The sequence below is a fragment of the Ascaphus truei genome, chromosome 8 (assembly GCF_040206685.1).
Source record: "Ascaphus truei isolate aAscTru1 chromosome 8, aAscTru1.hap1, whole genome shotgun sequence".
NCBI lineage: Eukaryota > Metazoa > Chordata > Amphibia > Anura > Ascaphidae > Ascaphus > Ascaphus truei.
The window spans coordinates 68290407-68310361 of NC_134490.1; the positions used below are offsets into that span (position 1 = coordinate 68290407).

Sequence of the window (19955 nt, forward strand, 5' to 3'; positions counted from 1 at the left end):
TTTTCCTTAACTATTGTGACAAAAATTAAGCATTCTACAGGTGCGCAGACGGAGCTGGAGTGCTCATAACATTTTGCATATCACGCAAATACCCAGCACTGGGATTCTTTTTATTGAAAGTGGCAGTCCCTTCTAGGACTGAAGTGGCATGTTTTAGAAGGTAAATGTACAATTCAAAAAAGTATAAGGATTTTTCAATATATTTTTGATATATTTAATATCTTCATAGTAGCCAAATGCTTTGGATAGTTTATCCAATCTTCAGCTTAATCTCTTTTGTGATAGCACTGTTTATAAACTGTTGTATGATATAAGTAGGGAAATTGTACATCCACGGTCTCTTTCTCCTTCATGTACAGTAGGGTTTGACTAGTGACGGAAGCACAATTTGTATAAAGAGATCAAAGACAATAGAACAATAATTGGAGTCGACCTGGAGAAAATTGAAATCTTACTTATTTTTATACCAGACGCAAATAAGTGAAAATGATATTCTAGGCGGAAATTAATATTTTTAAAGGAAGCCACATGTATTGGTAAGTTGTTTACAAACGGTCAAGTGGTATTGCCTCTTTAAAATAGGTTTCAATATCTGCAATCACTGATGTAAAGGCCCAAGTGTATTGAATCTGGTATTTTAATATGTTAGGACGAAAGATAAGTCCAGGAACGTAGCTGGACAACTCGGGGCGATTAGGAGCCAGGTGGAGACCCAAGTTTATTTACCCAGTAATTGTGATTACCAACCTTTTTTCTTTTGTACAACTGTTTGTTTCATCACCCCCCCAAAAAAAGAATGATAAATATTAACAAAGTTTATGAGATTTCCCAAAACCATTACGCCACCTACGCGATAATACTACAGTACATGAAGCTAGATGTCACTGGCAACTTGTTTGGATGATGGATAACCTAGTTAATGTGATTTGTTTATGTTATAGAAATGATTCCCAGGGAGATGAGTAATGCACTTATGAACTCTACTACAATGAGCTCTCTCCATGTTCCTGATGTTAAAGCCAAAGAAACCACCTGTTCCCAGGACTCTTTGTTTTCAAGCGTTAGCAGTGATAGCAGCAGCTTGGCGAACGAGACGGAGGCATGGCACCACGCAACTTCCCATCCAAGAACCGCGGTCCTGCTTTCTCTGCTCTACCTTACTCTTCTAACATTTTTTGGTAGCTCCGTTCTGTTGGCGGAAATGCATCATCACAACCAACAAAGCCAGAATGTCCACGGGTTCCTCACGGTGCTCATGCTGACTTCCTCAGCCTGGATGCTCTGGTTTGGGTGGAAATCTGCTAAAAATAAAAAAATTAAAATATACCAGGATCATCATGCTGGAGCCAGTTGGTTAAAAGGTACTGTATGTGGCGGTACTTATATCATTGTATTTTATACATTTAAATAGAGACAAACCTTTAGAGTTCATCACAGCCACCACCAGTCTAAGTTCTTTCAAAACTAAGGCTGTCTCACATTTTAATCTGATCTGTAACTGTCACATACGCCTATAATATATATTATCTCTAACTGTGCATGCAATGTATTGTATATAATGTATACCAGGTTCACTTATGTAACTGTGTATTTGTAGCCATGTATTATTTGTCATCATAACTCTGTGCCCAGGACATACTTGAAAACGAGAGGTAACTCTCAATGTGTTACTTCCTGGTAAAACATTTTATAAACAAATAAATATTTTTAAAAAGTATAATTAGGGGTTGTGGTTTTAGGTTTTAACCAAAAAAAACACCAGCAATTTAATAATCTTGCATTTCTGGTTACAACCGATAAAAAAAATGAAAATAAAGCATCATGTCTTCTGAGTTCCGCATCCTAGCAGCTCAGCCACCGGTCGGAGATAAAGACAGCACATCGGTAGTATGAAACCTCAAAATAAGCACCACATTCAAATATGTACATTTTTTCCATTGTTTAGAGTGATAAACGCAGATTTTTTTTAATGAAAGGAGAACACAGGTAAAACGGAAAGAAAAAACCCCACAGATTTTAAATAAATAAATAGACAGCGAATAACGGAATCCTCAAGTATAATGTACAAAGCTTTTGAAAGCTCACAGGTCTCGTGTGTATATATATATATATATATATATATATATATATATATATATATATATATATATATATATACTCTTATTATTCTATTGCTGTATCATCTAGCTACGTACTGTATGCTTTGTGAGATAAACATAGCTTCTGTTTGATCTTTTACATAAAAATGTTATAAAATGATGCTACACTAATAAATGTTATAGCACTTTTATGCATACACAATATTTTAATAAATAGTTTGTAATTCTGTATTGATATACATTGTAGGTTGTGATGCATTTTAATGGACCAACATGAGAATTCTTCATAGATGAAGCTATAGTGTAAAGAGATTTCACAACCACACAGGTCTATCTCTCCTTCAAGAATATGAACGTCAGGTCTTTCCATAAAGTCTCTAAAGCAGTGTTTTTCAACAGGGAGTCCAGTGGGCATCCTTAAAGGGTTCCCCGAAGTTCAGGTCATTTGAAAATTGTACCAAATACAGAAAAATTTACAATGCATCTGATCTCAGACGCGCAATTAGAGAGGGTTGGGGTTCCTTACAATACATCTGATCTCAGACGTGCTATTAGAGAGGGTTGGGGTTCCTTACAATGCATCTGATCTCAGATGGGCTATTAGAGAGGGTTGGGGTTCCTTACAATACATCTGATCTCAGACGCGCTATTAGAGAGGGTTGGGGTTCCGCAGAATTTCACAATATAATTATAGGATTTCTTAACCAAACAAAGTTAAAAAATATATATATACTGTCCTAAATAGTACATTTTCTTGTTTCTTATAGGTGGATTGTGCCTTTTTGCGTTGGCTACACTAGTACTTGACTGTTTGACCCTTGGATATTATCATGAATTACACCAGTGCACATCAGTACTCATCACGTCTTTTCCAGTAGTTCAAGCTATATTTACTGTCATACAGGTGAGAAACAGGAGACACGGACACTAATGCGAAATGCTTTATGTTGTTCCCATTCTTGCAAGTCTGTTTTGTATCCTGCCCCACGTGTCCACGCAGCTTGTCATTGTTTTTATTGTTATGCGTTAGTGATGCCAATGAGGAAATGGGAATACTCGTTCATTCCTAACGTTAGAGAAGAGAGTTTGTGTCGTGTGTTTTTCAAGAAAGAAAGAGTCTAGAAATCTCCATAGGATTAAGATTTAAGAGGTTTGAGGCAACATTTGAACACTGGGGGTTGTGCACTAAGCAGTGATAAGTGCTTTTAAGTGAGATAAATGCCTTTATAGAGTGATACTGCCTGCTGTGAGATTCACAAAGCAGTGATAACAGTGTAGTATCGCGCTATAATGGCTTTTTATCTCACTTAAAAGCACTTATCACTGCTTAGTGCATAACCCCCACTGAGATGTGTATCAGACGGAAATGATTAATGTTAAGTAAGGTGAATAAGGATTATTGACCGGAAGTCATCAAACACCACTAAATAGAGTTAATATTTCGCCAGGTAAAGAAAAAATCCCTGGTGTTTTTACCGCAGCAATGCAGTAAAACGTACTGGGTACAATATATAAATGGCTATTGTGATGCAATATATCACTCCACTAATAAATGCTGGGGAATAGAAACATAGAATGAGACGGCAGATAGGGACCACTTTGCCCACCTTGCCTGCCCATTCTCCTCCCTGCTGTAAAACCTCAGACCCTCTGATCCTTGGGTTTCTTTGGTATTTAGGATTTCGCCTCCAGTTTATCCCACGCATGGTTGTACTCCCGCACTGTATTAGCCCTTACCACCTCTGCTGGGAGGCTATGCCACGAATCCACCACCCTTTCCGTGAGGAAGCACGTCCTCACATTTCCCCTTAGCTGCCACCCTCCCGCTTCAGAGAATAACCTTGTGTTCCATCACTCCTCTCTCTTTGGAACGTGCTTCCCTCCTGTACTTTGCTGAATCCTCTTTATATATTTGAAAGTTCCTCCCTTCTCTCCTCTAAACTGTACATATGAAGGTCCTGGTGTCTTTCATATACTTCTGCCATAGGGTTATGTCAAAAGAGTTATTATAAACCCTTTGGCAGAAAATACATTAACTATTTTAATGCCTGTGGTTACCAATAAATACCACAGGCACCAAGGGGTTAATATCCTACTAATATTACACTACCTAACCCCATTGGCTACCTAATCATTAAATGGCAATGCCTTACTTACCGCTAAGGCAACCAAGGAGTTAACACCTACGACCATCTTCCCCGGGAGGACCTAACCACCAATCCTAGGGCACCTACAGCCAACCAAACCCCTCCTAATTAAACCGTAACAAACTACAGCCAACCAACCCCCTCCTAATTAAACCGTAACAAACTACAGCCAACCAACCCCCTCCTAATTAAACCGTAACAAACTACAGCCAACCAACCCCCTCCTAATTAAACCGTAACAAAGGAATTCCAGCTGTAATAATTGACATGAATATATTATACTGAACTTGTTATCTCTTTCACTTAAGGTATCACTCCTTTCATTTTATGCTAAAGTCTGCATCCAGGATAAACAGCACCTTAACAGGTGAGGCCATTTTTACTACTTACAATGAACAATTAAGAGGCGGACCTCTCACAAATGCTCTCATTAAAAAAAGAATGCTTTTTAGCTTCAACTTACTGCGTTCAGCCCAGTCTTTCTAAAAGATGGACATATGATATGAATGCTATATCAGCACAATAGCAATGTTCTGTTGCAAAATGGGAGGTCACATATATTAATTGCCTGAAACTGTGATTGTGGCTATCGTGCATGTCGTAAGACAGGGGTGCGCAAACTTTTTTGTTTGCGCCCCCCTGCTCTCCCCCCACCACCTTTTCTCCGACATCGGCGGCGTCATTGGACGTAATGACGTTGCGTTGCCATTTGAGCCAGCGGCATCATTTGACTCTGCGTTGTCATGACGACGTGTCACCAGAAGCCAAAGAGAAGGTAAGAGACATACAGAGGCCTCGCGCGCTCCCCGGCATTTTATTTAAATGTTGTGGGAAAGAGCGCAGGGTCTCTGTAAGCGCCGCATCCCCACCAGAAAATGTTGCCCCCCCCCCAGTTTGCGCACCCCAGCCGTAAGGCAATGTCCTGCAAAGCACAAGCGAAAGGAATGAATTCATTCTGACACTTTTTGTCTTATGTCTGATTTGAAAAAAGGACTAGGCTTCCACTTGTAAAAAAAATATATAGGGTATATCTATCTATATATATCTATATATAGATATATAAACCATACAATACCGTTTGAAGCACGAGATCAGGAGACAGCACTCTGGTAAGTTTGATAACAAGTTTTAGTATTGAAAAAGACACATAAACCGACGTTTCGGTCCCTAAGTGGGACCTTTCTCAAGGTGGTGAAAGGTCCCACTGGGGGAGGAAACATCGGTTTATGTGTCTTTTTCAATACTAAAACTTGTTTTCAAACTTACCAGAGTGCTGTCTCCTGATATCGTGCTTCAAACGGTATCGTATGGTTTATTATTGCTTTATGGGACAAGCACCCAATTTTTTCTACTTGCAAGTGGAGTGCCGGCTGCTTCTGTGGAATATATATATATTATTATTTTTTTTTAATATTTTTATATATATATATATATATAAGTGGTTGACAAATCACCAAAAAATCTACTCGCCACACAAAAAAATCTACTCGCCACCTAGTACCAAACGTGTGCTGCTTGGGCCAATATTTACTCGCCCGGGGGTAAAATCCACTCGCCCGGGGCGAGCAAATGTATAGGTTTGTCGAACACATATATATATATACCATAATACTGAGTTAAGTTATGGTGAGTAAAAAAAGTGACAAAAACACTTTTTTTACTCACCATAATTTAACTCAGTATTATGGTATAGCCTATCCCATAGCCTCTTTGCATACCCAGTTAAAATCAACCCCACACTGATGAGACCCATTAAGGTCGAAACAGCTGTCTGTGGGTGGTTTTCTGGGTATGCACCTTAACCCTGGCTGTGCTCAAAGCTGTGACCATGCAGCAAGCTTATGCCTATAGGGAACCATGTTAAAAATGGTTTTAGAGGCAAAAAGTGACACTGTGTGCTCATTTGCATGTCATTTCCCAGAATCCCTTGCTGCAGTGGAAGTGCTGTATGCTGGGTGATAATGGGGAAAGGCGGGGTTGCAGACCTGCCTAAGACATGCAGATGAGCATACAGTTGTATTTGCATATATATATATATATATATATATCAAGGCAAAAGTGGAGCAATTGTGGGGCAAAATAGCCGCAATATATGTATCAAAGAAAAAAGTCCCATAGACATCAATAGGATTCTTTTCTTTCATACAATTGTGTATTTTTTTGGATACAGAATTGCTCCACTTTTTCCATGATATAATAGGCTGAAGAAACTAAAATGGAAGTGGGCCGCACGTATCAGAAGAAGAAATGATCATCGTTGGACAAAGATGGTACGGGACTGGTTTCCAAGAGCGAAGAAAAGACCAAGACAATGACCAAAAGTTAGATGGGAGGATGAAATCAGAAAATGTGTTGGAGCAATGTGCAGAAGAAAGGCTTGCAAAACACAGCCTAAAGATCCTTGGGGAGGCCTTCATCAGGCAGTGGATCGACAAGGGATGATGATGGGCGATGGGTGATGGGGATGATGTATAAGGGAATATGATAAGGTTTTCCTTTGATAATCTAGTATGTATTGATTTCTTTTTTAATAAGCAGTCTGTGGATCTTCTCTCCAGAAAATTATGTTCTGCAGTATGAATTTCTTTCAAACAGAGACCCAGTTCCACAAAAGGGTGCTAAATGAAAGGGAGTAACGGAGTGCTAAAGCTTAGCATCCTTTTGTGGATCTGGACCAGACAGATCTAAATAACTGTTCTTGTTCGACAACCCAACCATGTTGTCCTCTTTTCTCCATTAAAAATGAACATGTTAGCCACACCGGGTGGGACAGTCATGGGATGATCACTTCTTCAGGCTATTGCTTAAATGGCAAGGTTTAGAGAGCAACTAAAGCAAAAAACACTTAAGTGTCCGAGTGGTGGCTTGGAAAAACATTTTACTTTAATCACCTAATTTACAGCAACATGCTGTTATCTTCCATACAGGTAGCCAATATTATAGCACCCGTTGACGCACACCCACGGGCAAAAAGCACCATATGTAGCATTTTAAATAAGCCAACACATTATTTTTCTCTTGCACGTAGGTTTGGCCTGATGCATACGCTTGCCACCAATATATTAATGTGGATGAGTGTAGTCCTGGATGAGTCCATGAAGCAGTTAGAGGAAATATATGATGCCAAACAGGAAAACATCAATTCAGTACAAAGTAAGATAAGTATATTACACAATTAGGTTACTGGATTAAAAGTATGTATATTGATTGCCGTAGGTTGTTTCAAATAAAGTTATACTTACTTACTAATAATCCATTACAGTATTATATAGTTTACATACAAAATGTTTCCTTTTAATTAGAGTATTTCAACTATAAAAATGCATTGAAATGTGCATCTTCTTTTTAAGTTTGTCCATTTCAAAAAGCATTTTCATGAAACATCGACTTGCAAGAACAGTTATCGCTTTTCCTGTTCCAGGTGCTAGAATACACACAAATAGTTGTGTCTGCATCACCGACCTGTGCCATATTTTCTCTGAAGGAGCTGCTTACTTGCATCCATTTAACATTGAGTTCAGCCTTTTCTCTTCAACAATGCTGTATGTAATATGGAAGAATACTGGGAAAATGCCTTGTTCTACAGCACTTACAGGACACGGCAAAGGCACCCTGCAGATTAATGGAGCCTTTGTGGGCCTCATTTTGGGCGCATTTGCCATTTCCGCAACCTTTGGAGTTATGATTTCCTTTGGTGTTCTTGCCAAATCCCCAGGAACAGTTCCAGAAGCATTACGCATCTACTACATCTTTAACTCTGTGTTGCTGTCTGCTATGTTCATTGCTTCTGTGATGGGTATGATCACTTACCGACTCCAGAAGAGTCCTTCATTTGTTGACAAATCCAAAAGTGTAGTTAGGAGCCTGGACATTACTCTTCTGTTGGGAAGCTCCTGTGGACCATTGATGGTCTCAGTATTTTCTTTAGTGGCCATCTTCTTCCTACACATTGACGGAAATCTCTATCTCCTGGACCTTTGTTTCTCTCTTTGTAAAACCATCCAAGTACTTGGCCAAAACCTCTTCATTACTGAGGCGCTGTATGATGGACCTGTCCAAAAAAAAAGTTTGACATCCAGAGAGAAGATCTTCTCTATATCTCGAGATCCAACCAGTGAAATGGAACAACATAGACCGAGCAATGAATGTGGAATCAGGGCCCCGTGTTCAGAGCTTGAAGCCAGTGTACATAGCTCAAACATCTTGGTGGACTTGCAGAAAGACGTTCCTAAAAACTTACTAGTCGGAAGCAGCCTCACAAATATATCTCAGAAAAGGCAGACCCTAAATGCTGATGGAAAACAGTCATTTTTAAGCACCAGGAGGAAGATATTACAAAACATTTCAATTCTCTTGATCTGTTACAACATATCAGTAAGTACAGTACATATTTATAACTAGACACATCTCTGTATGCTTCTTTTTCTATAATAGTTAAAAACGGGTTTGCTATAACATTTTTTAACCACTTTACTGCCAGATGACCCAATTTACTGCAATGTATTATTGGCCCATGTAAACCTATTCAAAGCCATGTAATGGCCCATATTTACTAAGCAGTGCTATTCCATAAGCCACTTTTTGGCCATTCACTTAAAGAGGCATATGTGTCAAGCAAAATCTGAGCAATTATGGGGCAACAAATGCACTACATCTATCAAACAAATAAATCTTATTGATTTCAATGGGATTTTTTTATTTGATACATATGGAGCAATGGGTTTGCCCCAGAATTCCAATGTCACTGTTATAAATGTAATGGTGCTTCCCCCACCCTCGGGGAAATTCCCCTGTTACCAGGTGTATGGTGCATGTTACCTGTTGGCTCACAGAATGCTGAGTGATCCGCCGATGGTTGTGGGGACTTCTGGACAGGCTTTTGGGGTACATACCCGACATTTATCTCTGGTGACACAGCGCCTCCATCTGCTACAAGCTCCAGGTGTATGGAGGCAATCTCCTACAGAAGAAACGTACTCCACTCCCCCCAGAAAGATTGCACACCAGGCAGGAGTTATAGATAACTGCAACAGGTTTATTCCTCTGCATACACAGTATCACACTGGCTTCTGCCCAATACAGCTCAATGCAGGTCTCCAATCTTGGGATGGTCCCTGGACCTCCAATCCTTGATTACTGGAGAACAAAGACACCCTCAGGGCAGCACTCGTATGTGAAAATGTAGTGATGATAAACTTAAAATTTAAATGCTTTAATTATGTTAGTTAAAATAAGTGTCAAAATCGTTGAAATAAATGAACAACTGACAGTGGTAAAACAACACACAAAACAGACAGAAATACACAATACTAAAACTGAAATCTAGGGGGAGAGGTAGAGATCCTACCTATCTGCTGATTAGCAGTGATGAACAATCATTGACTGAATAGTTTGCCCCCTGGTTCAGCAATAACAAGGTTAAAAAGCCTGTAAAATAGATACAGGTGACGGTGGACTGATTATATGTGGACGGTGGATCTTCTAATTATATGTGGTTGCTCACTTTGTTTCTGCTACCTGCTACCGTACTTGCTATAGTAGCACATTTGAACTAGGGGGCTATAACTTGATATGGACGAGATCCGTGCCCCAGAGCTGGACATTACACTTTGTAAGGTCTTGTGCACTTAGCTATCGACAGTCAAAATTACTACTTAACTATTATTGTTTTCTGCGTGTTGTGAGGCTTTAATAAGCGTGATAATGGCACATTTGAACTAGGGGGCTATAACTGGATACGTTAACACAGATACCCAGCAAGCTCAAACTCCCACACCTACCACAAAGTGAATATATATTTATGTCAACCAGAGAGCTACTGAGCGTGGCAATTGTATATAACAAGAGACAGGGGGTGCCCAATGCTGCATCCAATTGACAAAACATATAAATAAATACTTCAATAATAATAATTGGTTATTTAGTTAACCCTTTGGCCAAAGGCGTCATAAGCCTGCATACCAACGTCAAGGTATAACTGGATACGGACTAGATCCGTGCCCCAGAGCTAAGTACCACACTTTGTGAGCTCCTGTGTGCACTGTTTATTAACACTTAGATTACCATTTCTACCAACCTACAGTTAAGGTTGATTAACCCTGCATTCAGGGATCCTCCACGACCAGAGCTACTTCAACATTTTAGCCTATTGTGGCTGTATTACACCATCATTAGTGAGCTTTCACTCTATTACTGTATATTTTGCATAGCATTTTTTGGCATATACCTTTGCATGTCAGTCCACCGTCACCTGTATCTATTTTACAGGCTTTTTAACCTTGTTATTGCTGAACCAGGGGGCAAACTATTCAGTCAATGATTGTTCATCACTGCTAATCAGCAGATAGGTAGGATCTCTACCTCTCCCCCTAGATTTCAGTTTTAGTATTGTGTATTTCTGTCTGTTTTGTGTGTTGTTTTACCACTGTCAGTTGTTCATTTATTTCAACGATTTTGACACTTATTTTAACTAACATAATTAAAGCATTTAAATTTTAAGTTTATCATCACTACATTTTCACATACAACGAGTGCTGCCCTGAGGGTGTCTTTGTTCTCTAGTAATCATCCTGTTCTCTCCCCTTATTGCACCGTTGTTTATCTCACTTCATTATAGGCTGATGCGAGGGTCTCCATCCCCTTCCCTTCCCCCATTGTTGTACCTCCAATCCTTGCCAAGGGCACCCAAAGCAGTCCTTACTCTTCCCTGCCCCACTAGCAGAGACAGGTGAATGGTAATCACTCATTCTCCCCCAAGGAGAAAAGGAACAGGGGATGCCAATGTGCAGGCGCTCCTAGAGACAACTGCCTAAATTTGGTGGTGCAGCCTCTTAAGTACCAGGGAAGAGGGTACACAGTCTGAACCCAGGATTGGGCAGAACACATGCCTTGTCCCACCTCCTCCCCTGTCACTCAAGGGAGCTGCCTCTGTGGGAGAAACCCATGATTGGTCCTGTCACTGCCTGCACTGTTACCAGTGCTTACATGACAGGGAGGGCAGACTGGTAGCCAAAACCAGGCATGGCTACATACATATGCCCTAAGGTGTCTTCCAGTGCTGAAGTGTCTTATGGGATAGTACCACTTAGTAAATATGGCCCAATGTGAGAATTTCTGTATCAAAAATCAGACTTTCAACAACAATGAGATCACTGTAATCTTGGGGTAGATGTACTAAATCAAGACACATTTCCTCATTTATACAACCCGTTAAAGCATAGGCCATGATGTTCAAAATAGTTAACATCCCCACGTTGCACATTGACTTGCATAGCCTGTAGCAAATCAAAAACCGATGTAACATTCTCGAAATCTAAATAATATTAAACTTTCACCATACCAAGAAAGTGGAAAAAACAACATGATGTTTCACTGGGGGAGGATGGGGATGGGGGGGGGATAGGGGGATCTGCCTTTGGGTCAAAATACAGTAAATATAAATATAGGATAAGTATCTATCGTCTAAATTCAAGATAGGTTGAACTCGATGGACACACGTTATGTCTTTTTTCAACCTCATCTACTACAGTATGTAACTATGTAACCACATTTAATTAGGTAAGCATAGGGAATGGCTACCTTTCTAGCATGTAAGCAGCACGCCAAGGAGGAACGAGGCTAGCATTTTTTATTTATCCACATTTTGGTCCCCACATACTCTGACCTTACTCCAGGTAGGACCTCCTTGAAAGCATTGCCCGTCGTCCTTGGTGTGTCGCTTATATGAATCATGCTATTTCATGGGCAAATATAATCTTAAAACAATTCAAGGTACCGATTTCAAACTCTCTCTTAAGATTTTTCAAAAGCCTTGGAGATTCTGTTTTTTCTTTGCCAATGAGCTTTAATAATTAATTTCAATTAGAACACCAGTAGGTGGCAGCACAAAGTCACTAAGGCAGTGGTTTTGAACTTTTATTGGTTAAGGAAGGGGTGCACAAATGTTTCCCCGTGCGCACCCTTGACTGCTCTCGGTGGCGACTCGCAACCCCTCCCCCCCCCCCCCCCCGCTTGACCCCGGCATCAAATGACGTGCGGGGTCATGTGACGTCACGTGACTCTGCAGCGTAATTTGACGCTGGGTTACCAGGATGACAATTTGCTGGAAGGGAAGGTGAGTGTATTATAGTGTGTATTATAGAGGCCTATATTAAATGCCTGGGGGGAGAGTGCGGGACCTCTATAACTGCCGCGCCTCCCCCTGAAAATCTAGTGCCCACGAGTTTGCGCACAGCTAGGTTAAGGAACCCTATTAATTATATTGTAAAATTTTGCAGAACCCCAACCCTCTCTAATAGCGCGTCTGAGATCAGATGCATTGTAAGGAACCCCAACCCTCTCTAATAGCGTGTCTGAGATCAGCTGCATTGTAAGGAACCCCAACCCTCTCTAATAGCTCGTCTGAGATCAGATGCATTGTAAGGAACCCCAACCCTCTCTAATAGCTTGTCTGAGATCAGATGCATTGTAAGGAACCCCAACCCTCTCTAATAGCGCGTCTGAGATCAGATGCATTGTAAGGAACCCCAACCCTCTCTAATAGCGCGTCTGAGATCAGATGCATTGTAAGGAACCCCAACCCTCTCTAATAGCGCGTCTGAGATCAGATGCATTGTAAGGAACCCCAACCCTCTCTAATAGCGTGTCTGAGATCAGATGCATTGTAAGGAACCCCAACCCTCTCTAATAGCGCGTCTAAGATCAGATGTAATGTAAATTCTTTTGTATTTGGTACATTTTGCAAATGAGTGGGAAATGGCAGGGAGCCCTTTAGAGATGCCCCGGGAATCCCTATTGAAAAGCACTGTGCTAAGCCAAGGAGATTTGACTTTGAAGTTTTTTGAAGTTTCACCGATTTGCCATGTATTGCTCAAAGATCCATATACTGTGATACTGTTTATACACCAGGCATGTCTAAAGGTATCCTTTCATTTTGATGGCAGATTTGAACTAAAACCTTCCTCTGAGATGGGAATGAATGGACTGTAAATGTATTCCCTGCACACATTTCTTCTAGCCAACCAATATTAAATCCCTAAAAAAACATTTTTAAGGGAAAAAATAAAGGGAAATCAAATGTATCTGAATGGAATAACAGTGCCGTGTATATGCAAGAAACCCAACCCATGTACCTATAATACACTCCCCAATGGAGGAATAAGCAATGCACCCAATAAAAAAGGTATTTTTTTTTTCCTATGGATAAATCAAGAACATTTTTTCTCCCACAAACATTATCTTCTATATTTTCTTGTAGTTCCTGCAAAGATAAAGCAAAAAAATAATAATACGTTCAGTGGTGTTAGGTTTCGTATTTAAAGAAATGAAGTATTAAAGCAGCAAACACCCCTACATAACCCCCCAATTTATTTAGAGTATCGGATAAAGGAGAGCTGAACCGCGCTATTTTTAGCTGCGCTTTCCCCCTATTACCCCGTCAGGTTCGCGAGATACTTACCCGTAATTGTACCGGTGATACTTTCTGGGGTTTAAACCACCATTTTGTTTTCCGTAGTGGGGGCTGAAATAATGTAACTTTGCCAGTAAACTCCGGTGGCTCCAAGGTTCCTATCCTGTAAAAAATAATTCAAGGACAAAAAATTATAAAAACTTTTTATTTACAAATGTATTTTTTATTTTTTTAAACGTAGGATTGAAGCAGGGCGTCTCCAGAGCTGAACCTGGGTAATTTAAGCTCCGGGACCCTGCTTCCTGAGATATCGATCTCCTAAGGTGGAGCCGGTATCTCATAGCTTTTTAAAGCTTCCGCGTCATGTGGGCCAATAGGAAGCCGCACCGGATGACGTCACGCCTTCCTATTGGCCTGCAGGGCGCGGGAACGTTGAAACGCCACCATTACGTTATCCCTGCTAGAGAGCTGGAGCGGCTACCAGCACCCCATACGGAGGTGAGTATCTCAGGAAGCAGGGGGTCCCCTGAGCTGAAATTAATGTGGTTCAACTTCGGAGACCCCCTGCTTCAATCTTTGGTTAAAAAAAAGGCCCCACTTGGATTGCTTCTTTATAGAACATTTCAGTTTGCACCATAATACTCAAATCCTCCTTACTCTGGCAAGCCTCATAGGACACTATTTTTCTAACTGTAGTGTCATTTAATGTGGTGATGGCTATTATTCTGCCCTTGGGCTGGCAGTAACCCTGGTACAATCAGGTTGCCAGTAGTTGGTATGGGCTTTTCCCCCTTCCCTTTGGTACTGCACTTGAGTGACAGCCAGGGGGGTGGTACATCCTGTTGTAGCTGGGACAACGGGGTGCCCGCCTCCTGGCTGTACTTAAGGGCAGGACTGCCCTAAAGTTAGTAGTGTCCTTTCCCCTCTGAGGAAGGCAGGTCACACAACTGGGAGCCTGAGATTGGGGCCTTCCATGTGCTCTTCCCTCCGGGGGAAGAGTGAGTGTGGACCATACCTCTGCCTCTGCTAGGGAGGTGGGGAAAAGCTAGGTCGGCCGCGGGTGCCCTTGGCCTGTAGTGACGGTCCAGGGACCATCATTCAGTGAGAGCTGAGATGACTAAATCTGGCAGAAGACTGCCGTGTAACTGTGCTGTACAGAGACAATAAACCGTTCCTGTTGTTATACCTCCTGCCTGGTGTGTGTCCTTACTGGGGGGAGAGGTAATAGTTCTACCGTGGGAGATCACCTTCAGCTCCTGGAGACTACGGCAGATGGAGGCGCTGCACTGCTAAAGAGATATGTGGGGTATGAACCCCAGAAGCCTGGTCCTGTGTTCCAACTACCATCGGCAGACAACTCAGCCCTCCTGTTGCCAGCAGGTATATGCACCATACACCGTAGTAATGGACAAATCTCCCACCGGGTGGGGGAAACACCAGTACAGTGGTATAAGCCAAGGGGGGTGCAATCTTCCCCCGCTGTGCCCCCCTGCCTGCATCCCCCCCTCCATTACCTTGTATCTGGCACTCCGGCCAATTACGTCATTTGACACCGCGTTGCCGAAGACAAGGTAATGAAAGTTGCAGAGGCCTCACGCAATACCCCGGCATTTAATTTAAATGCCTTGGGAAGGAGCGCGGGGCCTCTGCAACCGCCGCACCCCCCGAAATCTCTTGCGTCCCCTAGTTTGCGCACCCCTGGTATAAGGAACCAGATATTGACGCTCATTACCACACAGGTATTACTAACACTATACTAACACTAGAAGCTAATGGATACAGGAAAAAGGGGAAGTCAGACCACTAAAGGAGAAAGCATTTATAAAAACAAAAAGCTCTGGAAGGATAGCAGGGAAATGCACAATGAGAGAATAACCTCCTGAAACAAAGATATAAGCAGAAAAAAATATATAAATATCATGAACATCAATAAAGTGGCCATAAAAAAAATAGAAATGATAAATATACCCAAGATTGTAAATTAAAAATAAAACTGAAATAAATGGAAAATATTTTTTTGAAATGTCAATGGATCACATGTCCTTCATTATTTACAGGTTTGGATTCTCTACGCCTACGGAACTCGCCCACATTTGGTGAGCCAAATTGAGCAGTCCTTCTACGGCTTCACCCTGTGGGTCATCATTGTGAAAATGTCTCTGCCGTTGGGAATTTTTTACCGCATGCATTCAGTTGCCAGTTTATTTGAAGTTTACTGCAACATATGTGAAGCAGCTGCCGACTGATATCTGCCGACACCGTGCTGATACCACGGCACTCCGCTGGCTGCTTGGTAATGGTTGCAACTCCCATCAGAACATGGCATCAGTCACTTTTATGAGTTGATCTCTGCTCACAATAGTGCAACGTTATCCTTGTGGGAATTTTCTATTCTTTCAGTAATTAACACCTTTTTCCATCCGTGTACCAAACACGCAGTCACCACTGCCATGTGCCGCTCTATTTTAACTATTGATACAAACATGTCAACCTTCAAGGACCAAAAAGATTTTGGGGATCCAGAACAAAAAAAATGGCATTGTCATCTTTAATAATAATAATAATTATTATTATTATAATTATAATTCTTGTATAGTGCTGCTAGTACATATATTTGGCAATGAGAATCCATGGAAAGGTATACGAGACGGCTCTTACTAAAAATCGGTGCGACTCACAGACAATCAGTAAGAGCCGACATGTCAGTTGATATTACACTATGTTTCATGTAAGACTTGCAAATATAACGAACGTTGATACAGACCAATGCAAACTGTTCACACATATGTAAAATGAATGACAAAAAAATGTATTCACTGTTAGCAAGCAGCATATAACAAATTCTCCGGAAGCTGTATATCCAGGGATGCCAATAGCTTTCCTGGGGACCAAGACTCGAGTTTTCACCGGGCCCAAGACCAGAGTTTTCACCGGGCCCTGGACTCACTCCTCCCACTCACACCCCATCTTTTACCTACTCTTCCCCTCCTCTCACACTCCATGCCCCCTCCTCTCTCACTCCATGCCCCCTCCTCTCTCACTCCATTCCCCCTCCTCTCTCACTCCATTCCCCCTCCTCTCTCACTCCATGCCCCCTCCTCTCTCACTCCATGCCCCCTGCTCTCTCACTCCATGCCCCCTGCTCTCTCACTCCATGCCCCCTCCTCTCACTCCATGCCCACTGCTTGGGCCCAACTTTCAGCACCAAACGGCACGCACAGGAGAGGGGCTTGGAGTGAGAGCTGGGCCACAACTGGGGGGAGTTGGGACGCGGAAGTTGGCCCAACTTCGATCCCAACATCCAGTGCCGACTGGCCGCGGTCCCACATGCTCCAGATTGTAATTACATAAGGGATATTTACAGTGAGATAACAATTGAGCCACCTGTGCTGAAACAGGCATATCCTTAAAACATGACCTGTTGGGGGGTCTTAAGGACTGGAGTTGAGCACCCCTGCATTAGTGAATGGGCAAGGAGGTTTCGGGGTATACAGCAGCTAGGTAAACATGGTCCTAATTCTTTATCGTGTCTGGTGGTGTCTAAAAGGCCACAATTTAAAAAAAATTTAATTCATAGTTTGGTTAAATTCATGTAATATTCAAATCTGCAATTTGCATAAAGTATCAAATTATTAAAGTGCAACAAAAACAACGCTCGTTATTTTAACCCACTAGACTGGATCCCTAACTGCAACTCACTAAGCTTAACTCCTTATTTTTACATTTATCATAGTAAATACAAATACCACTTGTGAGCAAATTCACATCTCAGACAGGTCTGCAACACAGTCTTTCCCCATTATCACTTAGCATACAATGCTTCCACTGCAGCCAGGGATTCTGGGTAATGACATGCAAATGAGCACAGGGCTTATGCCTACGTCGTATTACACAGCTTTTCAGTACTGCCTGGGTTAAAAAGTCATGCATAGCCAGTAAACCTTCAATGTCTGTGCAACGTGAAGCTGGTAGTGGGTATAACCAGACATTTAAAAAAAGTTGTGGTGGGTAAAAAAAAAAGTGACAAAAACATTCTTTATAAAATACTTACGTTTGACATTTATTGCTGTCACATGGAGGAAAATATGCAACTGAAGAACTTTTTCTTTTGAGTAAAAAAAGTGTCACTAGAATAGACTTTTTCCTGCCAGTTTGCTGCCGCTGGACCAATCTGTTCCTGAAGCCTGCACTGCATTCTACTTTTTGTTTATGTTTGAGAACGCAATACACTTGAGATCTTCGTGAGGGTGCAATCATTTATTTATTAGGTCCAGGTCACTCACCCAAGACACTGTAATCCAACTAATGGATAGGAAAAGTTAGTGGCACTCTGCTTATATTACTCTTACTCAAAGCATTATTCTGCATGTTGAACATTTCATTTAGATAATATCAGAACTGAACAGAGTTATTTTTAGAAAAATAAACATACTCCCACCCTTAAGCCTGCCACAATGGTATATACTGTATTATACAGTTTTTATTCATATAGCAAAGATTCTGTGTTAAGGGGGCTGCTGATCGATTTATAAGATTTTTTTACAGCATGGCCTAACAGCTTTAACAATGTGATTGATACCAAGGACTTTCTATCACAGGAAGAAATGATGATAACAGGCTCTTTTTTTTAACAATAGTCGCTATTTCAATGTATTTTTCTCTTATTTAGTCGCAGTTGGTGATTCAGAGTCATATGACATAATATGGAAGTCACATGAAAACAATTATAACTGGATGTATAAATAAATATACAGGTTTTCCATGCAGGTGGATGCACCCAATATACTGTTTATACTTGTATGATTTACACACCACTTGAGACATGTTTCACAAATATATTTGTAATTTTATGTGTGGCCACCAAAGATTTAACCATACCATACTCAGTGTAGAGCTATCCCTAATGTGAAACCTGAAGGGTTAATCTCCTATACCCAGTGCAGGATCCCTCCCTATAGGAGGGTGAGTCCTAGACTGAGGTTATAAGAGGGAGGACAACTGAGGGTGGTTAGGACCAACTGAGGGTGAACTAGGAGTAGCAGCGACTAATGGTCGCGCCCCCATCAGGCAGGTCATCAGGCCCAAGGACACCCCACCAACCGGAAGGATGTGACTAGATTGGAAATTAGGTGATTGGCCCCTGCCTCAACTTCATAATAAGGACCGGCACTGATCCTGCCACAGGTGAAGGGCCTGGTATCTCCCGAACACCCTAAGCCCTTTGTGTGTCAGAGGGGCCGCAGCTCATCAAACGTCACTGATGATGCAAACAGAAGAGGAATTGTCCACTTCCGACTAGATGATGTTCTGTGCAGCGCGGAGCCCTAGAAAATGAGCAGAAAGCCCATGACGTAGTCACTATTAGTAACCTTTTTATGTAGGTTGGACTTTGCTTTGCATTCATTTATTGCGCCAGCCAGCCTGCCAAACTGACAGAAGGGTACAGGAGGTCTGACTTGCACCCAGCGCTCCTCAGAGCCTACCTAGTATCTAGCCTGACCAGTGACTGCACCTATATATCTACATATACATTATATATATGTATACCACATGAAAAGCCCCAAATATACTTATCTAAAATTGATCACTAATTATAATATATATATATATATTATAATCTATGTATCCGTCTCCTTATTTTTACAGCCTAGTACAGGCATACCCCGCATTAACGTACGCAATGGGACCGGAGCATGTATGTAAAGTGAAAATGTACTTAAAGTGAAGCACTACCTTTTCCCCACTTATCGATGCATGTACTGTACTTCAATCTTCATATACGTGCATAACTGATGTAAATAACGCATGTGTAACAGGCTCTATAGTCTCCCCGCTTGCGCACAGCTTCGGTACAGGTAGGGAGCCGGTATTGCTGTTCAGGATGTGCTGACAGGCGCATGCGTGAGCTGCCGTTTTCCTATTGAGCGATATGTACTTACTCGCGAGTGTACTTAAAGTGAGTGTCCTTAAACCGGGGTATGCCTGTATTAGCTTGTTTTGAAACATCTGAAATACAGTACTCACCTTTTGCATCAATTTAACATCACTTTGGGATGTCAACCATTTGTTTTACAATCAATGGCAAGCTGAACAACTCTACACACATCCTTACATCCTTAAAGCAGCAATTCCTCTGCTCCCCACAAAAATAAAGGCTTTCTTTTTGTTTACTATGGTTAAGTCCTTTCCTGTTGACTTTATCAGTTATTTTTAAATTCTGTTGTTGCATTCTGAAGATATCATTTGCTGCAAAATGTGCAGCCCAGAGAAATACAAATGGCTGCTTGCTGCCATTCGCTC

At 41.4% G+C, this 19955-nt stretch overlaps 1 protein-coding gene and 1 long non-coding RNA gene across 2 annotated transcripts; one reads left to right on the forward strand and one right to left on the reverse strand.

Moving 5' to 3' along the window:
* Positions 1-271: 271 nt before the first annotated feature.
* Positions 272-18060, reverse strand: LOC142501892 (uncharacterized). Its single transcript, XR_012803595.1, has 3 exons — positions 17707-18060; positions 13704-13818; positions 272-1298 (listed from the first exon to the last, which is right to left on the reverse strand). It is a non-coding gene; the product is annotated as an uncharacterized LOC142501892 (long non-coding RNA).
* On the forward strand, positions 761-18419 carry LOC142501891 (proton channel OTOP2-like). Its single transcript, XM_075612455.1, has 6 exons — positions 761-1361; positions 2867-3003; positions 4555-4613; positions 7275-7399; positions 7668-8620; positions 15713-18419. The coding sequence occupies exons 1-6, from the start codon at positions 944-946 to the stop codon at positions 15899-15901; spliced, it is 1881 nt and encodes a 626-aa protein (XP_075468570.1). The 5' UTR covers positions 761-943; the 3' UTR covers positions 15902-18419.
* The last annotated feature ends 1536 nt before the right edge of the window (positions 18420-19955 follow it).

Coding starts and splice junctions, on each gene's coding strand:
- LOC142501891 (XM_075612455.1), top strand. CDS start 944: ATGATTCCCAGGGAGATGAGTAATGCACTTATGAACTCTACTACAATG. Junction 1,362..2,866: donor TGGAGCCAGTTGGTTAAAAG/GTACTGTATGTG, acceptor TGTTTCTTATAG/GTGGATTGTGCCTTTTTGCG. Junction 4,614..7,274: donor GATAAACAGCACCTTAACAG/GTGAGGCCATTT, acceptor TCTTGCACGTAG/GTTTGGCCTGATGCATACGC.